General features: G+C 50.9%; 1 protein-coding gene across 1 annotated transcript in view; it reads right to left on the bottom strand.

The window, feature by feature from the left end:
* APOB (apolipoprotein B) overlaps positions 1-9,055 on the bottom strand; it is a 39,273-nt gene extending 30,218 nt beyond the window's left edge. Inside the window, exons 1-8 of the mRNA XM_045844323.1 lie at positions 8,850-9,055; positions 8,439-8,477; positions 7,351-7,466; positions 5,996-6,141; positions 3,959-4,112; positions 2,977-3,132; positions 1,393-1,517; positions 630-715 (exon numbers count right to left, since the gene is read on the bottom strand). Of these exons, the coding sequence (XP_045700279.1) occupies positions 630-715; positions 1,393-1,517; positions 2,977-3,132; positions 3,959-4,112; positions 5,996-6,141; positions 7,351-7,466; positions 8,439-8,477; positions 8,850-8,928 (901 nt within the window). The 5' untranslated portion in view covers positions 8,929-9,055. The remainder of the gene's footprint in view (positions 1-629; positions 716-1,392; positions 1,518-2,976; positions 3,133-3,958; positions 4,113-5,995; positions 6,142-7,350; positions 7,467-8,438; positions 8,478-8,849) is intronic.
* Positions 9,056-19,537: the final 10,482 nt, after the last annotated feature.

The following is a 19,537-nucleotide window of genomic DNA, read 5'->3' as shown; positions in this document are numbered from 1 at the left end:
GCTAGGGAAGAGGGTTAATTCACCATGGAAGTGTGGTGTGTTGGAAGAGTACTGGCTTATATCAGACCCAGGGGCTCATTGTGTACCACCTCTAATGTTCCATGACATTGAATACGTCACTCAGCCTCTCTCTGTGCCATCTCCCTCCTGTAGAATGAGTATTAAAGCGTACATTGTTACCACCTGACATCACAGGTTGCTGAGAACAATGAGGTAATGCCTAAGACGGATTTAAGTACAAGACAAATGAAGAGCTAGAGTCGGGTTTGCATCTCTTAAGTCCCTTCCAGCTCTAAAGACTGATTTCCCTCCCCAAAGGCCCTCCGCCACTTGCCCGAGGGTGTACGAGGCTGTCAGATCTACAGTAGACTTAGGAGGCCGGTTCCCTACTTACAAAAACCTAAGGAGCTTTGGGAAGCTTCTCCTTTCCTGGGTGCCATTGTCACTTGACACTCTGATGGGAACACGCTTTCTCTCCAGAGTAGCCCACAGCCAGAACACCAGCGCCCACTTAACCGATCAGTCAGCAGAGGTTTCACGGGGCCCAGCACGGAGCCGAGCCGTGACACGTGGGCCTTGGTGGGCAGAGTCCTCAGCCCTGGCAAACGTGCGAGCGGAAAGTCTCTCACCTTCCTCAAAGAAACGGCTGTTGATCTTGGGTGTGTCTTCAAGTTTCAGGGTCTGTGTGACCTGTGTCATCATCCCGTACTTGTTCCTGGAAGTGAAGGAAGGACACCAGGTGACAAAGGATGGCCAGCTCCCCGGAGCAACTTATCATGTTGAGTGCTTCCCTCGTCTCCACTTCCACCCAAATCCCGCCCACCTCTCAAGCCACGGGCAATCCAGACGTCCTGACCCGCCTAATTAACAGGACCCCCTCCTCCTGGTCACACTCACTGTCCTTCCAATAGAAGGACAAGTGTGCCTTACACTGTCGTCCAGCCTGGGGTGTCTAGAGGGCAAGGGACTAGCTGTGTGCCTTGAAATCCCTGTGTATCTCCCACCACACGGTGCTGAGAATATAATGGTTATCCCATAAACATTAGTTGATTGATCAGTTTTCAAAACAGATTTGGATACCTAGGTCTCCGGTCCAAATCCGAATTCCGAATCCTTCACAAAGCCTCTTTCTAACCAGGGCAGCCTGCCAAGGTCCCGGCTTTTTATGACCTGTAACTCTTAGAGTCTGGGTCTCAAATACCTTTTGTTGGTCTCAAATTGTTTTGAATGTCTAGGATTTTCCTAACAAATCCCCTGTTAGCTTGGAAAGCGGGACAGGGATGGGCTCTGCTGTGCACCTCGTCATGACCTAGCCTGGAACAGGGCAGCTGAGACGTATTCAGCTCACACAGACCCCACCGATAATGAGCCACGGGGCAGCAGGCAACTTACTCATGGAAGAAAGGCTGGAACAGGTGTTCTTCCTTGCAGGTGGCTTCTGACACATGCTTCCTCTTGGGGTCCAGGGTGTACTGGCAGGACTGGCTGCTGCTGATCTGAGTTGACAAGGGGTGGCTCTGCGAATGAGATGGGGAAAAGCACTTTGATCAGTCCCTGGGGCTTGAACCCGAGTCTTCCGCCGCAGGCATTGACCTTTCAGGAAGAAGGGGTGGGGTGGAGGGAGAGTGGGGATGCTGAACCACTGGACAAGCTCAGTTAAAGAGGAGAACTTGGCTCTTGACATCTAGACAAGAGGACGCAACAGCTTGGCATACCCGAAGCTGAGTCAAGCCATCGATTTCTTATTCTGCCTCAGTGGATACCTCACCCTGCACCAAGGGTGGGTAAAGACCTGACCCACCACACATCAGTCCTTCACACGCTACTGCTGCCCATGCTTCCTTTGCCTAGTAGTGCAGCCTTCAGTCCCTCTTGCAGCCGTCGGCTCCACCTCTTCCGTGCAACTTCTTCGAGCTAAACTCATTGATGCTCACCCGTCATTTCTTCTAACTGGATTTGCTAGCTGCTTAGCCCAACGCGCTTGGTGAACGGTGCCTTCTCCTCCGTGGTCAGGCCTAGGACTGCTCGTCTGCCCTGCCCAGCCTCTCACTTTGTATGATGCGCCAGGTACGGTCCTTCCCTGGCGTGCGTTTGAACCCTGCTCCTGCATTAGACTGTAAACACCCCGAGGGGAAGGTCCACACTCGTCCGCCACTGCCCCTCCCTCCAGGCTGCCCGGAGTAGGGCTGAGCACACAGCCGCTGTTCAGAAGAAAACACAGACACCAGTGCACTGGCCTCTTCTGGGCGTGGCTCTGGGGTCACCAGACTCCCTGTTTTCCCACCCAAGAACAGTGACCAGAAACATGGCCAGGCATGTCACGATTGCTCAAGTCCTTCATGTTTACGAAGATAAGCTGTGATTCATGTCCCAGAAGGTATCACAAGGCATTAGGCAAGCTCAGGTACCATGGTGCTACATGACCTCTGTGACTAGAGAAGGCCAGTACCGAGGGGGCAGCCCAGGGAGGAGGCCGCGGGCCAGGCATCGATCAGGGTCATGCATGGGATGGACAGACAGGACCCTGGAGTGCTCTCAGCCACGTGCCTCCATGGCAGTGGGAAACAGCAGAGCAGAGCACAGGTCTCGGGGCTTCCTTGGAGGCTAGGGGCTTAGAGCTGGGGACACCCAGCCCTTGCACAGGGGGAGCGGTAGGTGGCTTGCCCCCCTACATGAAGTCTTAGAGCCTTCCCAGGGGTGGACAGTCATTACTCTCAAGAGATGACAGAAGGTTGGGTACCAGTGACAGAATGGCAGCAGAAAGGACAGTGCTCTGGATGGGGAGTCAGAAACCTGACCCAGTCCTAGATCAGTTAAGAACAGGCCATGTGGCACTGGGCGGTCCTTTCCTTGTCTGGTCCTCAGTTTCCCGGTGTAGTCTATATGAAGAAGAGGCTGGGCAGGTTCTTCTCTGAGATTCCCTACTGGCTCTAGCTTCTAGAATTTTAATAATGAAGAGGATGGTGTGAAACTTACCATGCCTTTGATCAGAGCCAGGGGGCTCACCCCTGTGCTCACGGGCTCGAAGTGATCACACGTCTCCAGTTTTCTTTCGATGGATATTTCCGTCGCCACGCTCCCCTTCCTTGTTTTTACGGTAAAGTCACTGGAACAGTTTCCATACACAGTATCCTATGGGAGCAGAAGATGCGACAGGTGCATTCAATGTGGGAAAACATGTCTAAGTGCTTTGGGAGGGGCTGGGGAAGGCGCTTGCAAGAAAAGGCAGGAGCAGCATGGATTTGGGGGGATTTCTTCCTCCCAGGCAGAACGTGGGCACGGCAAGCGCCCGGCCAGCCAGAGGAGCCACAAGGACAACAGGGACAGCGGGTTTGATTCTGAGGGACAGGGGCCTGGCCGCTTAGGAGCCCGCCCACTCTGACTTTGGGCTCAGTGCACTCCCAGCACTGTCTCTACTGCTCATTTATGGCGTGTGCTCCAATCCACCTTGTGCTGTGGGTGCCATGGCTCTCACCACAAATCCTGAGAACTCTCTGCAGGAGGCAAGCCTGCATTCTCCAGCCGGGGTGCAGTCTAGAACTTAGAACACTGCAAGGGCTTGAAAATGGGTTGTGGGACTGCTCTCTCAGACTGAAACCTGAACTTCTGAAGTGAGGCTAGCAACCGATTCAGTTGCTTTTCTGTGTTTACGACACTCTTAGACTTCACTGTGTTACACTCTGCTGGTGTAACATGATATGACCAAGAGAACAAAATCAAACAAAGGCGTAGGGCGGTCCGGGCTCCCCAGAAACTGCTTTTAAGTGAGATCTGCTCAGGACAATCTCACAGTGACCCCAGAGGATGGGAGGTGGGGCCTTGGGCGCTGGTGTTTCACATGGTTGTAGGATCCCTGTGTAACTAGCCCCCAGCTAAGCCAGTGTAGACAGCAGGACACAGCACACACACGTGAACATGAGTCCAAAGGACCATTCTTACTGGCTTTCTAAATTCTCACCAGAAACAACACTTGCTTGGCCTCTTCCGTTTCCGGGGGAACCAGGAGGGCAGAAATGATGCCTCTCTTGACGTTCAGGATGTGTTTCGGCTCCTCTTTCTCCGGGTAGAGGACAACCCGTTTCCCTTCGGGCATGGCCAGCCTGAGCTCGTACCTGTCCCGGAGAGAGGGTGGTCACGGACTGTCCCCTCTCCATCACGAGCCTGTTTGCAGAAGCTGGGTGCTTCGCATCTTCTTTTTCACTTATTATTTTTACCTCTATTCTTTATAAGTATATCTCTATGTTTTAAAAAGGTATACAAATATGTGTGATTGGCATTCTTTTCTTTCTTTTCCTTTATTGCCGGCTCAGCTGTCCCCTCTGTATGCCCCCTCACAGCGGTGCCTCTAAAAAAACCCCCATCTACATACAAAGATTTTACCACTCCTTGTTTTGCACGAATGCATCGCATCATGCACACTTTTCTTTATCGCCCTTTCATCACTTTTACTCCATGAAAATCCTTCTGAGTCATTTGGTTGATCTCTAACAGACTTTTTTTCCTAAAAGACTGCAAAACATTGCATTCTGTGCTTACCTATAATTTATTCAGACATTCACCTATTCAACGGCAATCACTTTCTGGATTTTTGTTTTTGGCTACATGAACAACACTGAAATAAACATCTTTGTGCCTATATCTTCACGCATTTCTGTTTTTCTTTTCGTGGGCTGGAGTCCCACAGTTGGACTTTGCTGTGTCAAAGGCTGCAGCATTTTAAATGATCCCAGATGTCCGCTGACGGCGCCCCTTCCACCAGCGAGGCACGAAAGCTCGCTTTTCCTCGCAGACCCACCAGCAACAGGTGCTGGAGCTGCTTTAACGTCGTGTAGTCCCGTGCGGTGATACATGCCTCCCTACATTCATTGCATTTCCTGACGGCCAGTCCATTTGAGCTTCTTTTCATGCATGTGTTGGACGTTCACCCTTTGGTAGAGTCTCAGGCCGTGTCTGAGGCCCAGGCCACCTTCCATCTCAGGGATTTTCCTTTGGGCGCTTCCCACTGGGGGTTTCAAGGCACCTGGCTGCCCCTGCCCTAGTTATGTCGGAAGGGGGAGAAGGGGAGCAGGCACGTCTCCCGCAGCTCTGCACTCTCCTGGAAAGTTCCGGACACTGCGATGCAGGCTTGGGAAGCGTTGAGGTGGTCAAGGGCAGGAGTCCCTTTTGTGTGGAGGAGGGTAAGGGCCAACATGTGGCTACTGCCCACTCCCTTCCATCACTCACTGTGCCTGCTCCCCCACGCACATCTGAGTCTCAGCTTAAACACGGTGCCTGGGTGAGAGACAGCTGCCTCAGGCCTCCTCTGCCGACCAGGGGCTGGCTTCCTGGTCTAACGGTCAACAGGTTGAAAGGTGGGCAGGGAGTTTCCAGTGCTACCAGATCCACAGACCTATGACTGCCTCTATTTACACACTGATAGGACATTACAAACTGATTTGATGATAAGGCGGTTCAAAATATTTAGCAACTGGTACAGCTTGGCCACTGATGGGCTGGAAAAGATGGCAGCTGTAAGCCACAGGACCGGCCTGGTCAGGGCACTGGCAGATGCTCGGGCCTGGGCTCTCCCTGGGCTCCCTGAGGCTAGACCTTGACCCCCTCAGACCAGACCCTGCACCGCCACGTCCTGCTGGGACCCTCCCTGGAGACCACCACGCACCATTCCTGCTCGTCTTTACACAAGAATGCCCATGTCTAAACAAACCACCTCAGCTTTAGTATCTCAAGGAATGAAAGCATGAGATCTTCTAGAAACACAGTTAAATGGTAATTAGGGGAACTTCACTAGGGGAGAGTAAATAATGCTTTCCTCTGTTGGATGGTCATGAAAACTCAGCAATTAATTCCCTGATCCATGGTGAATGCAGACTACAAATACTTACAAGTATGCCTGCTATGAACACACACACTCATACGTCAGTGGACACACACACGCCCTCACTCACAACACATGACAACACCCACAGAGCCTGAAGTGCGCAGGCCCACGCCTCACCTGGACATGGCCTCGGAAAACTCGTCCGAGCTCCTGGCCTTCTTCAGCACGGCCCTGCCCTCCGGGCTGAAGCTGTGCACCTCTCTCAGGGTGCACTGGCTTGTCCTCAGGATGAAGCTGCAGAGCTGGGGAACCTCCAGCTCGACCTAGAAGACAACGGTGCAGCCCATGAAGGCCCTCCATCGAGACTATGAGATCCCCATTCCGACCCTGGGGCCCAGGGATTCCTCCCTAAGCAGGACACCAAGGGGAACGCTGCAGGGGAATGTGACCTCTGCTCCCCAGCACCACAGGTGTCTTTAAAAAGCCTCATGAGTTCTCCATGGATCATCCTACACGGAGTCCTGCTTGTGATCTTCCCCATGTTCTGGGGCACCAGGTCCCTAAGCATGTGGGTGCAGAGGAGGGCATCTTTTTGTCTGTTTACAACTGATTAGAAGACATGTAGCCTAGGAAGGAAGTGAAGAAGCAAACCAGAAGCAGGAGGGCTATCACTGGTTTTAACAGCAAAGGTTTCCTTAAAGTCCCCCCCGACCCCAATCCAAAAAAATCAAACCATTTGCATCTATTAGGGACTCTTTAAACCTTTGCCTGTAGCTGGTGTTTAAACAGATCCCTGGGTATTATCCAGAAATGTTCAAAGAGCTTCCCGCAATGACGGAAAGGTTCTACGTTTGCACTGTCTCGTATGGGGGACACCAGCCCTGGGTGGCTACTGGGCCCTTGAAACATGGCTATTGTGACTAAGAAACAGACTTTTTACTTTTATTCAATTAAACAGCCACATGTGGCTAATGGCTACCTTATCTGGCCACACAGACAGTGGGGCCCGAGAAAGAAGAGGGCAGCCCCCTGGCCCGGTGTCCCCAAACGAGCCCCAACAGTGAACCTTGCACCTGCTTCCCGTGAACATGACCACGAGTACAACCAGTCTCAATGAGCAACGTTTCCTTTGAGGACAAATTGCATATTGGCCTTTTTCCTTTTCCCGTTTGTTTGAAGTGAAGAGATGCTATTTTGGATTTCAGAAACTGCTCTCCAGGATGCTTTCCTGAGATGCCCGCTCCCTCTGCCCCCCACCGGGCTTCTCCCATCGTGGCCAATGGACTCTCCCGGAGTGCCGATGTTCTAGATCGCGTGTTACAGTGACATCTCGGGAGTGGGTGGGGGAATACATCTGGTTGCTAACATTTTTTTGTAGCAGACCACTTGTCGGCAAAGTGGCTGACTTTCACACTGAGGGCGAGGTGTCGGCACTTCGAGACGACGGACGTCTCGGCACGAGCCGGGTTTGCCCAGCAGCGGGCTCCAGGGCCTCGGGTGGTTCCCGCCACCCCCCCCGTCTCCCCTCATACCTTGCAGTTGATCTTGGTGACGCTTCTGGAGTCCGCTGTCCCGGGAACCCCGCTGGAACTCTCAGCTTCGTAGTTGTAGACGTATTTCCTAAGGTGCTTGAATCGGGTTGCATCTTCTAAAATGAGGAGAAAGGAGTCAGCCACATAGTGGAAATAACTCCCCTAAGGACCAGTATGGGCAGAGAGGGGCAGGGCCACAGATAATAAAAAAAAAAAGGTAATTAAACTCAAATTCTCTTAACTGACTTTATATTATACTAAATTTTTCTTTGTAGACTTAACTTCTCCACTTTGTTTTGGTGAGGTTAATGTTTAAATCATCTGGAATTCCATGAATATATCATCTGAGATACAAGGAGGCAATTTTCAAGTAATAGAGCTCAGAAAGTCTATAGGAGAAGGCTGAAAAATTAAGTGTTGAGAGCTTTTTCAGCTTGAAAATAGTACACTTCTGTGGCTCTTTTTTTTGGCTCTACTAAATACCTAAAGCAAAGTTTATTAAGCATTAGGGGTAGATGCTGACTGAGGAAACCCCAAGAAGGAATATCTGGGTGTTTCCACTGCTTCAGAGGAATTTGCCCAACAATTTGAGAAAAACAGAACCTTTGAGTCATGAACCCAGATGCAGTGATGGCAGATGCCCAGAAGAGGGCAGTGCTGCCCCACCATAGGCCAGCCTCAGCTCTCAGGAGAACTCGGTACCACTGCAAGGCCAGCTCCCTTGACCCCTAGGGGTCAGGTAAATACAAAGGGGTGGGCGTCTGGGTTTGTGCACAAAGGTTAAAGTCAGCATTTCCACACCCTCATGTGCTCTGAATCAATAACTAGCCACTGATCAACAGGATGGTGATGTCTCAAAGTTTCCAGGCAGGGGCCAACAGAGTGGCATTCCTTTCCCAACACAACCCCTGGCCGTGGACAGAGGCAGAAGGTCGGGCAGAAGAGGGTCCAGACCCCTTAGGGGTGGGCAGAGCTTTCTTGGGACTCAGCACAGTGTGCGTCAGTTACAGCATGACAGCAGCCCGGGGTGCCGGTGGGTGGGTTGGGGTTTGGGGGTGCCCGGCCTTGCCCGGGGGGAAACGCCTTACTTGGACAGATGGGGCTGACATTTTCCAGCACTTCGTCTTCTGTAAGAAATGGAGAAAGACAACTGTGGGTTTTTTCCCATCTTCGGGGTGGATCCTAGGGAGGACCCCTGCCTGCACACGCCTTTTCTCTTCCCGGAGGAAGCGAGGTCTGGAGAAGCTGCTCCCCAGCCCCTCCATCCCCCGCCCCCACCCCTACTCCCGTCCTGAGGCTGGAGGAGCCACCCACCCACCCTGTCCCCCTGTCTGTCGACTGTGACTGCCCTCCGTCTGACCCAGGTCCAAGCGGCCCTAGCCGCCCCTCCTGCTCCTGGTTTTGTGCCCTCTGGCTAGATTCTTGGATATGCCCCAGGCTGCATCCCGGCGGGGCCAGCGGGTGGGGTGGCGGGGTGGCGGGGTGGCCGCCGCACTCACCTGCGCGGGCGCCTGCAGCCAGCAGCAGCAGCAGCAGCAGCAGCGCCGGCGGACGCAGCGCGGGCCCCGGCGGGCCCATGGCCGAGCTGGCGGGTCTTGGCTTTACGTCGCTCGCTGTCTCCTCCACACGGACCGGCACCCACAGGCAGCCTCTGCGCGCCCAGGTGAGAATGCACGACCGGAGTCCACACCCTATTTATTGGAGGCCGCCCGCCCAGGGCCACCGCAGCCTGGCTTAAAAGAGAGGCCAGCAAATTGCAACAGGTCCAAAGGGCAGCTTCCCGGCCTGTTTGCTTTGGGGCTCTTCTCTGAGCCAGAGGAGGGGCCCGGCAGCGGCAGGCAGCGAGGGGGATCAGCTGGGACCTACTCAGGCCCCACCGGCTCTTTCCTGCTCTGGCCTTTCCTGGGGGTTTCAGAGGGTGGGGCTGTGAGGACAGTGGGCCTGGCACCCGAGAAGACCGCCCTGACCTGGCAGTGCCTTCGGATGACCAGGCACAGGGGACAAAGCCCACCCCTGTGCCCTGCTCTCTGTTCCGACTTAGTAGCCATCCAGCAAGCCAGCCCTTCACAGCGCTTTGGCGGGGACATTTCCCTCTCTGATCTTTCCCACTGTGGTGGATTTGGGGTGCCTGGGCGCCCCTAATCCTGATCGTTACCCATGGCTGTGGTTACCCGCTCTGGATGCAGCCCGTGGGGAGGGAGTGGCGAGAGAGAGGGGAAGGGGGGAGGTCTGGTGAGTGACTGACCCTAAGTCACTCTCAGGAACAATGAAGTCACTGTCTCAGCAGGAGCTAGGGGCCCGGATCTTCCAGAGCCCCCCGTGAAGTGCACCCCACCCCCAGGAGACCACCCCCATCCAGACCCCACCCCCTTGAGCAGGGTCTTATTGGCAAATTGAGAGGAAGAGCCTTTCCCCTACATGAACCAGCTCCCGGGTTTCCTCCTGAGATGGGCAGGCCGGAGACGAGAAGGAGAGTAGTGGACTGGACATGCCACGTCCCTCCTAAACCTCCTGGAACCTCCTCCAGGAATCCTTCCTTTCCCGCAGAAGATGTTCCCCAAGGCGCCCTTCCTCCGCCCACCTGCGGGAAACCAGGCTGTCTGGGCTGGCCCAGCCACGCTGGTTTGACTGACGCCGAAGCCACCTTCCGGGGGATGGGCGGGGTGGTCTGACACTGGCTGTGTCCACAGGACACCTCCAGGCTGGTTGGGGAGACCAGATGTGTGGACAGGAAACTGCTGGTGAGCAAGGGAGGTAGGCTGTGAGCAGCGCAGGGCTGCGTGGGGCACACCGGCAGGAGGAGCGGGCGGGAGGGGGGCCAGGAGCGATGAAGAGGGACTGCGGACTGGGGACTACCCGAAGCCCCTGTTGCAGAGTCACTGATGTTATAGTCTGTTATTTGTGTGCTATATCCAGATGCGACCAGTCACTGGGGACTCACTGAAATCTGGAGGCAGGGCTGGTGGTTCCAGAGGGGCCGCGTTCTGAAACAGTAGTGGGGTATAAAGACCGCTGTTCCCGGCCGTGCTGCTGGCCACTGGGCCTCCACACTTCCTCTCATTCCTGTGCAGTGTCATTGTTTTTAACACGAAACCCCTGTGGGCAGCCAAACTCCCTTCCGTGGTCAGTTGCTTTGCATCTGTGGTGTATTAATATCGGAAAAGGAGGCTACGACAAAGGCTTCAACCCAAGGCTGGCCAAACCTACACCACTGGCTTGTGAAAGTTCTGGAAATACTAATTGCCCCAGAATGCCATTTCTCTTAGCATTAAAATTTTGTTTTCTTAATTTTATTATTCACTTACAGTTTACCCTCAGTAGTATTCTGTATCGGTTCCAGGTGTGCTGTCTGAGCACTTCCTTTGAACTGGTTTGTGCGGGCCGACTTGGCACAGAAGGAGCTGCTGTATTGTAGGAAACGGCCCCGCCCCCTGTGGGACCCCGCCCCATTCCCTAAGGAGAATGGCTGAGGACACTTCGCCACACAGAAGCCACATGGCTGACTTCCATTTGCCGGCACCAGTGCAGGCTACTTGTTGGGTGCCAGATCACCTCGCTGCTGTCCTACAGTCAGCGTCAGCAGGGAACATGACTTTCTACTGTTTGGGGCCCAAAATGAGTCTGGGAATTTGGGTGCAGGGAGAGCTTGTAGGGTGACCCCGAGGAAGCCTCAGACTGGGGTCAGCTTCTCCCTCTGCCCTCGGTTCCACTGGAAAGCCCTCCTGTGCTGGGCTTCCTACTCCTTCTCCGACAGGGTCGGCCATCCACCCGCATCCAGGGCACCTGTCGGATTGCCGAGTCAACCCGAGCAGACTCGCAGAGTGACTGTGAGGATTCGTGCACAGATTTTTCATAAATTGCAAAACCCACTGAGATCCGTTTTTCAAAAGCTGTTTGAAAATATAGCATGATCTGTGACCTCAGACGCCACCCTTCCTCCCGCCCCTCGAAGTAGGACCTTTCTCGATTCCCTCTCCTAAAACACGTTTTACGTTTCAAAAACATATGGCCCATTTTCACAGAGAAATCGAAGAGAGCATTACTCATTGAACGGAGAAAATGCTGGCCCGGAGAGGTCAGCTGTATGCAAAGGAAACCAGTGTGAGCTTCAGGCTCGCGAAGACCCGGAGTTGGGTCTTAGCTGGGCTCCTGGTGAGGTCTGAGACCTTGGGCAAATGTCTTCATCATCCTAGGCCTCTGTTTCATTATCCCCAACACAGGATGAGACATATTTACCTTCCTCATAGGAATTTTTATGCGAAGTCAATGAAACGATTAGTTCATAATTGCACTGACAGCGTGATTCCTGGCAAAACAAAACAAAACAAAACAAAACCCTGCGTGAATGGTAATGTGATCATTTCTTATGTGTGAGTCAGCGTGGAAGTGTATCTGTAGGGAACCTGTCTGAGCTAGCCAACCGCAGTGCGCAGGAAAACTGTGGCTGATGGAACAAAAAAACAGAATCAGGCCTGAGGAAAGGGATCAGGAGCAAAACCGGGCGTTCCTAGAGCTGTGAATAGCTGTGGCTGCCCGTGTGTTCGTCTCTGAAGATTCCTAACATTTCTGGGCACTTGAAATCTCTGTTCTCTTGCGGCGAAAAGGGGCCTTCCTCCAGCAGGCAAACTAGTGACTCTAGCAGGGACACGTTCTGGTGTCAGCAAGATTAATCTCAGTGAGTGGCTGTGCCTTATCAAGCTCATAGACGCCAAGTCCCATGGGGTGACCCATCAGTCTGAGTCATCACACGGCTCTGGGTACCAATTAGAAAGCGGTCTGACTGGGGGAATTTCGAAGACTAAGATGAGGCAGAATGTACCAGCGGTGGCCTCTGGAAGACAAACTATGCATGCTGTTTGTCTGCAGGTGACCAGAAGGGTCCTGGCCAAGTCCGGGGAACTGCGGACACTCTTCAAGGCCCCTGAGAAGGCCAACGTTCTGAGTTCAGTGTAGCTAATGTACTGAAATAAGTGTTCAGTACCTAATTTGGTGAATACAAATGAATGAATCTACCAGTCACGTACCCCATCGCTACCAGGAGATTTATGTACAGGGACCAGGATGCTAAATGACTCTTTCAGCGACACAAAACAAGGACATGAAACTTGATACAAATTACTTGCAGCTATGCTGTTCAAAAACACATTTGGCAAATAGGGACCAGTACCGACAATGACTAATTAGTTGATCCTGTTTTTGCCTATGACAGCATTATCATCGCCAGTGATGCCCAGAAGCTGGAAATTTCATAAACTTCGAGAATTGTAAAGGGAACTATATCCAGTGTGGCCTGTACTTGCCAATGGTAACACACGCGCGGGCATGCACACACACACACAAATGAGAAATATCAAGGAAAAAAATGAGGCATTTAGGTGAATGGCACAGGTGGGAGAGGGTGGCATGGGCCAGTGTCTACCAAGTGGAGACATGACTGATGCAGGACGAGCTTCCTGTGATGAGGCAAAAAGAAGTGGCCCCACTCTGTCGTCCTGCTCTCTAAGCGGTAATGTTGAGCAGCAGTCCTTTCTGGGGGAGAGAAGTCAGCAGTCAGCACTGCCCACCGCGCAGTGCCAGTGCCGTCCCGTGGGCGTGAGGTCTCCCTTCTTGGACCAAATGGATCTCGTCCCTTCCAGGCCCCGCCCCACCCCCCTTGCGGGCTCCAGCCCCGCCTACTGGGAGGAGCCTTTCCCTGGGCCTAGCTCTGTTTGACCTCGGGGCTGCTGACCCCGATCTCCTATCAGGTCCTCTTAGGGCAACTGATTCTGAAGGGCCTTCCTACAAACTACTGTTGCCCTGAACTTGTATTTTTCTCTAGTCATATGCTTTAATTTTCACCTGTTTATGTATTACCTTGCCAGCCAGATAAGCTTGGAGGACAAGACCCGTGTGCCGTTTTCACCTTTGTATCCCTCTCTCCTCACCCTCACCAATGCCTCATCCAGGCCGATGGGAGCTAAGGAGCAAGGACTGTGGTTACAATGTGGGATGGGTCTTGTGAGACAGGTTTTTGTTTCGTTTTCCACATGCACTTTGTTTTTACTTTTGGTTGCCGCTGCGTATGTTTAGTGTCGAATGTGTGGCGAATCTGGATCAGTGTGGGAGGGGGCAGGCTCTGGGAGCGAGGGTCGTGGGACAGTCTCCAAGACTCCAAGTGCAAGTTCCTCATCTATGCGATGGGTGGGACAGGACGAGGTGACCTCTTTGGCCCATTCCAGCTCTGACTACTTTGGCTCTACAAGGACTCGGCAATTACAAAAAAAGTTCATGCATTACATGGGACTCAACTGCATAGCAGTTAGGGGCTGAGGATTCAGGATCATTCAGCAGGATGAATTTTCTGGAAGGACACCTATCGCTATGGAGACTGACACCGCCTGAGAAATAGAACACGTCACCCACTTAAAACAGGTGTCCACCTAAGAAGATGACATGCCCTCCTGGGGGTGCTGGGGAACTCTCGGGAAGTTCTTCCTCATGTCTAGCTGTCGTCCTCACCCTTGCGTTGATCTGAGATGGGTCCTTCCTTAGTTTTTCCTTTGAATGCCTTTTTTCCTTGTTGACTTTTGTCAGTTACTATTTACCCATTTTTTGTTGTTATTTTCTTTATGTCCTCACAGGAGTAAGAACCAGACAGTACTGTCCTGATAAGGCTGAGAGTATGCTCATGATAAATAGATGGCTGGCTGAACAAACCTCACTGTGCCCTGACCGCTGATTCTAGGGATTTAGGGAGCCCCTGAGCCCTCTGTCCTCTGAGAGCTTACTGATAAGGAGAAGGGCACGAATACACACCACAGCACGTGATGGGTGTACGTCGAGTGCTGGGTGTGGGGTCTGCACAGCTAGACTGCAGTGGTCCAATGTGGTCTCTGGGATCCTGGAGGAGGTGAGACAGGAGCGGGATGTCGGTGGGTGGGCAGGATTTGGGGAACTGGGCTGGGTGGTGCCACTGAAGAACAAGGGCAGGAAGCTGAGAGGGTGTTTGGCATGTCTGACAGCCTGTGACCCAGCCAGCTGAGTCCGTGGACGTGGAGCTAGTGAGGAAGCGTGGGACAAGAGGCCCCGGAGGGAGCACAGCGTTGCTGTGCCTGGGTTGGGACAGAGCTTTCTGGCTCATTCAGTCTCTGGCTTCACTATGGGCGGCCATGCATCCTGGCCTGAATTCTCTGTGTTCGGAGCTGTGAAGGGAAGTTGGGGAGGAATAGTGTGTCAGACGGGGAGCATCTGAGAGACTGACTCTAGAGATTGCTCTCTTTACAGATGGAGAAACTGAGGGCTTGAGGGCTTGCCATCCTGAGGGTTTTTTTTTCCCTGTGGAAATAGAAGGAGGTAGGGCTAGAACTTGGGTCTCCTAGTTTATAATCTCGAATATTCATTCTGCTCCAACTGCACTCAGTCTATGGTGATGATAAAATTGCTTGGAGATTGCTTTCTGAAGATGAATCTTTGACAGTGTATTTTCATGTAATTGACTAGTCATTAAAAGCGAAAAACTGAATTGATTTTTTGTGGGTTTGCATTCAGAGCAAGTATCGCTATGGAACTGATTATATAGAATCACAGATACTCGGGCTCTTTAAGGACCATTTAGGTCATTGAATCCAATTTGTCTTCCAATGTGAGTGTCCCAGCGATCTGAGAGTACCTGATCGCCCATTAGCAGGTTGCCTAACTGGTAAAATTTTGTGAATTTGGATGATGCTCTAGTCAGTGTAGCAATGAAGCGCCCCTAAAAGAGAGGCTTCTGTTGCCTGTCAATCTACAGATGGCCAGGTGGGTCCTGTAAGTCGATAGCAACAATACTCTGTGGTCATATCTCAGGTTTCTTCTATTTCTGTCTCCCAACCAGGTCACAGAACACCCATTTGTTGGGAGAGCTGGGAAAGGTATCAATTTTGGGACGGGAGCTCTCCTGACCCTGTCTTCACCTCTATTCTGAAGTGGAATACAAGTAATGACCAGATTGCCTGATGCCGTTTTCATCTGTACATTCCTGCCTCTCTGCCAGCACGGGGGGAGGAGTCAGGCCGTCCCCAGCACCCAGCTGGCTTCGGTTACTTGGCCTCCAAAATAGGAAGGGGATAGAAATTTGTGCCAAGTAGTATCAGGAGTTCCTTCTCTTCCTTTTTTAAATGATGGCATTTAGCATTGAATACAGTCATTTAAAAAAATAATTACACTACAGTCTTCAGTTGCTCTATGGTCCACCCTGAAAAGGGACTTCTTTCTAAAATAGTTTTTTTGTGATAAAATTCATGTCATAAAATAAACCCCTTTAAAGTGTATAATTTAATAGCTTTTAGTACAGTCACAGAATTGTACCACCATTACCACAATTAATGTTGAAACATTTTTATCACCTCAGAAAGAATCTTTGAACCAATTAGACAGCACTTACTAAACTCCCCACTCCCCCACTCAGGACAGCTGCGAACGTACACTCTGTCTCTATAGGTTTGCCTGTTCTAGACCTTTTATATAAATGGGATCATACAATGTGTGGTGTTTTGTGATAAAATTTTTTTCCACTTAGCATAATGTTTTCCAGGGCCACCCATGTTGTAGCATTTCATTCCTTTTTATTGACAAACAATATTCCATCAGTATAGATGTACCACAGTTTATCTATTCATAAATGATGGGCATTTGTGTTGTTTCCATTTAGTGGCTATTTTGAATAATGCTGTTGTGAACATTTATGTCCAAGTTTTTGCATGGAATGTGTTTTGATTTCTCTTGGGCATATGCCTAAGAGTGAAACTGCTGGGGAATATGGCAAGTCTATGTTTAATTATGTGAGCAACTGCCAGACTCTTTTCCAAAGTGGGTGCACCATTTCATATTTTCACCATCAGTGTATAAAGGTTCCGGTGTTTCCACATCCTTGTCAACACTTGTTATTGTCTGTTTTTTCATTATAGCCATCCTAGTGGTGATGAAGGGGTATCTTTTATGGTTTGGTTGACATATCCATGGTAACTAATGATTTTGGGCATCTTTTTGTGTGCTTATTGGACATTTGTATCTCTCTTTTGAAAATGTCTGTTCAAATCCTTCGAGTTTTGAACTTTTTAATTGAGTTGATTTACTTTTTATTATTCAGTTGTAACAATTCTTTATATATTCTGGCTATGTCTCTTATCAGATATATATGCTTTTCAAATATTTTCCCTCATTCTGTGTGTTGTCTTTTCGCTTTCTTGATGGTGTTCTTTGAAGTACAAACGTTTCTAATTTTGATGAAGTCCCTTTATTTTATCTCTTGCTACTTGTTTTTTTTGGTGTCATATCTCAGAAACATTGCCTAAGCCAAGGTCAAGAACACGCATTCCTGTATTTCCTCCCAAGAGGTTTGCGGCTTTAGGCCTTATGTTTATGTCTGTGCTCCATCAATCTTTGTGTATGGAAGATGCCTTCTGGGCCCTGCTTTTCGACACTGCTGGGCTCCACGGGCCTGAGCGTGGCTCCGAGTAACCTCTTCTGCCTCCCTGCTGATAGGGTGTGACCTCTTCCCCGTGAGGGTGACATCAGTCCTCTTGCTCAACGGGCAGGGTCAGTCCCTTATCAGGGTGCTGTGCCTCCCTGGTGCTTTCCAGCCAGTGCCCAGTCACCCGCTGCCGAGAGCCACAGCCACGGAAGGGCCAGGCCCTGAGCCCCGCTCTCTCCAGAAGGAAAAGAAGAGATAGTCTTCGTCTCTGAAGCTGGAGTTTCCCACCTGCTGCAGGAGTCTGTCACCCTCTCATAACCGTCCTTCTGTGTTTCCTTCAGAACCTATCCAGTAGTTAGAGAAAGGAAGCTTTCCTGAACCCAGAACAGCTCAATACATTTCATAAGAAAACATACCAAACTAGTAATAAATAAAGTAAGTAAATGAAGTGACATCAAACACCGTAGAATAGTTGTTTGAGGCGGAGTGAAGCACAGGAGTTGGGAATACAGATGTGAAATCAGGATGGGGAATACACAAACAAACCAAAAAAACGAGTTGGGGGCCTTCACACTTCATACACCAACAGCCAACAGCAGGCCAGGTGCTGAGGAAGGGGAGGAGTCACCCCTCTGCCCCCGAGCAGCCATGGAACAGTAGTCACATCATTATAAATATTTATGAAAAACCTGGTATTTATTAACCACTAAAATGTACCCATCATTGCGATAGCTAGCTTTCATAAATTACCTCACTTAATATTCTAAAGACAAAACCTGCAGGATAGATAGCTGAACCCCAATCCCTACCAATAAGGAAGCCAGAGATAATTTCTGCAGAAGTCACCTAATTGTACTGTCTTCATTATGCAAGCACAGGTACCTAGAAGGGATGATTATGGATGTGTAAGAGGATCAAATAAACACCATTAGGTTGCATTTCGGTGACTCTGGGCATACACACACAAGTTTCTCTCTATCTGGGGAAATAAGTCAGTGTTTTATTAATGAGAGCTGCAAGCGCGCATTGCTTTAAGGTTTGTTAGGGCTTTGGTATTCATTATTTCTTTTAATTCTTCTAATAACCCTGTGAGTTTTATGTTATATATCACAGGCGAGACAGCCGAGGCTCTCTGGAGTTAAATGCCTTTCGGAATCACCTGGCATAATAACTAGCTGAGCTAGAACTCAGACTCAGGCGTTCTGACTTCATATTCCAGGCAGTGCCCACTCCACCACCCTGATCTCCGTGAGAGCAGCAGGAAACGCACGTCTCTGAATTTGGCAGTTTTTAGAGAACTAAGGCATGGGGGTTCTGAGTCTCAGCTGGCTCCCAGAGAGGACACGCAGAGGGACACCATGAAGATACCACAGAAATACCACTGCCCGAGAAGGAGGTGGGTGGCTTAGTGGTGTTTGCTAGGATATGCCTTGGATCATGTCCAGACTTCTGATGAAATGTGATTGGGGGAAAAAACACAGATGTGCGGAGATACCTCTGGTTGCTGCCCCTTGGATGAATCCCTCACGAATGTGCTGTTTATTGTACTTTTCCCCTTCCGAATGCCTGCGTGCATTCTCCCCGAGTAGGTTACAAAGAAGCTGGCTCTGGCACTGCGGGTCTTCCTCCGTGCTCGCCCTGCACTCGATGGCCTTTGCATGGCTCATCCTGCTGGATTAACACGCTGCATCGCACCCGGAAAATATCTCCAAGAACGTGTCAGTAGGAAATGACGTCTTGTCTTCTCACTCCAGACCGGGTCTCGGGACTGGAGTCCCGTGGCGGAGCACTGGCTGGCAGCCTTCTCTATCACTGTGGACCCATAAGCATAGCTAAAGGCCATTTATGTAACTTAATTTGGACAAGTCCAGTATAAAATGGTAAATTGGGGCAATTAATTGAAATCCATCTATTCTTCTTGACTCATAGACCTTTTTTCACCTGGACGTTTTACGGGAAAATGATGATGGATGTCTGGATTATCTAGAGAATTACTTCCTCTCTACTTCATTAATAACAGAGCCGTGTCTCCTTGTTAGAGGGCAGATGAGCTATTTCTCCCTTAGTGCTCAGAGAAGCTGGACCCTTCCCAAGAGGAGGGGGGCCGAGAGGCTGAGAGACTCAGACAACTCAAGCAGCGACTGCAGGTCCCACCGATGATGGGACCCCCATCTTTGGGCCAGATTAGCCTCTGTCCTCCTTCCACCCCTCCGTAAAAGCCTTCCCTCCCTGAAGTTCTTCCGTGGAGAGACAGCTTTGCGTGTGACTTCCCCCTGTCGCCCAGTCTCTCCCGTCACTCCTCTCCCCCTCGGTCTTGCTCTCCGTCCCTCTCAGTGCACGCACTCTCTCGCCCTTGTCGCCAAACCTCAGCCCTAAGCTCCACTTCATTAAGGTTGTCTGTCCTGCTCTTCCTCCTCCTTCACATTTTCACATTTTCTTTTTTTTTTAAGATTCTATTATTATTTATTATTATTTTTTAGAGAGGGAAGGGAGGGAGAAAGAGAGAGAGAGAGAAAGATCAATGTGCAGTTGCCGGGGGCCGTGGCATGCAACCCAGGCATGTGCCCTGACTGGGAATCGAACCTGCGACACTTTGGTTTGCAGCCTGCGCTCAACCCACTGAGCTACACCAGCCAGGGCCACACATTTTCTTTATCATGTCCACCCTTTGGTAGACACCATTACTACTGAACTAATTTATTTCTTGAGTTGCCTTATGGGCCCATGTAGACTACGCCGCAGTGACTCCCCGCGCAG

The sequence above is a fragment of the Phyllostomus hastatus genome, unplaced genomic scaffold, assembly GCF_019186645.2.
Source record: "Phyllostomus hastatus isolate PE091 unplaced genomic scaffold, TTU_PhHast_1.1 phas_contig_402, whole genome shotgun sequence".
Taxonomy (NCBI): domain Eukaryota; kingdom Metazoa; phylum Chordata; class Mammalia; order Chiroptera; family Phyllostomidae; genus Phyllostomus; species Phyllostomus hastatus.
The sequence above is the reverse complement of the archived record's forward strand: the minus strand, read 5'-3'. Positions and strand labels throughout refer to the sequence as shown.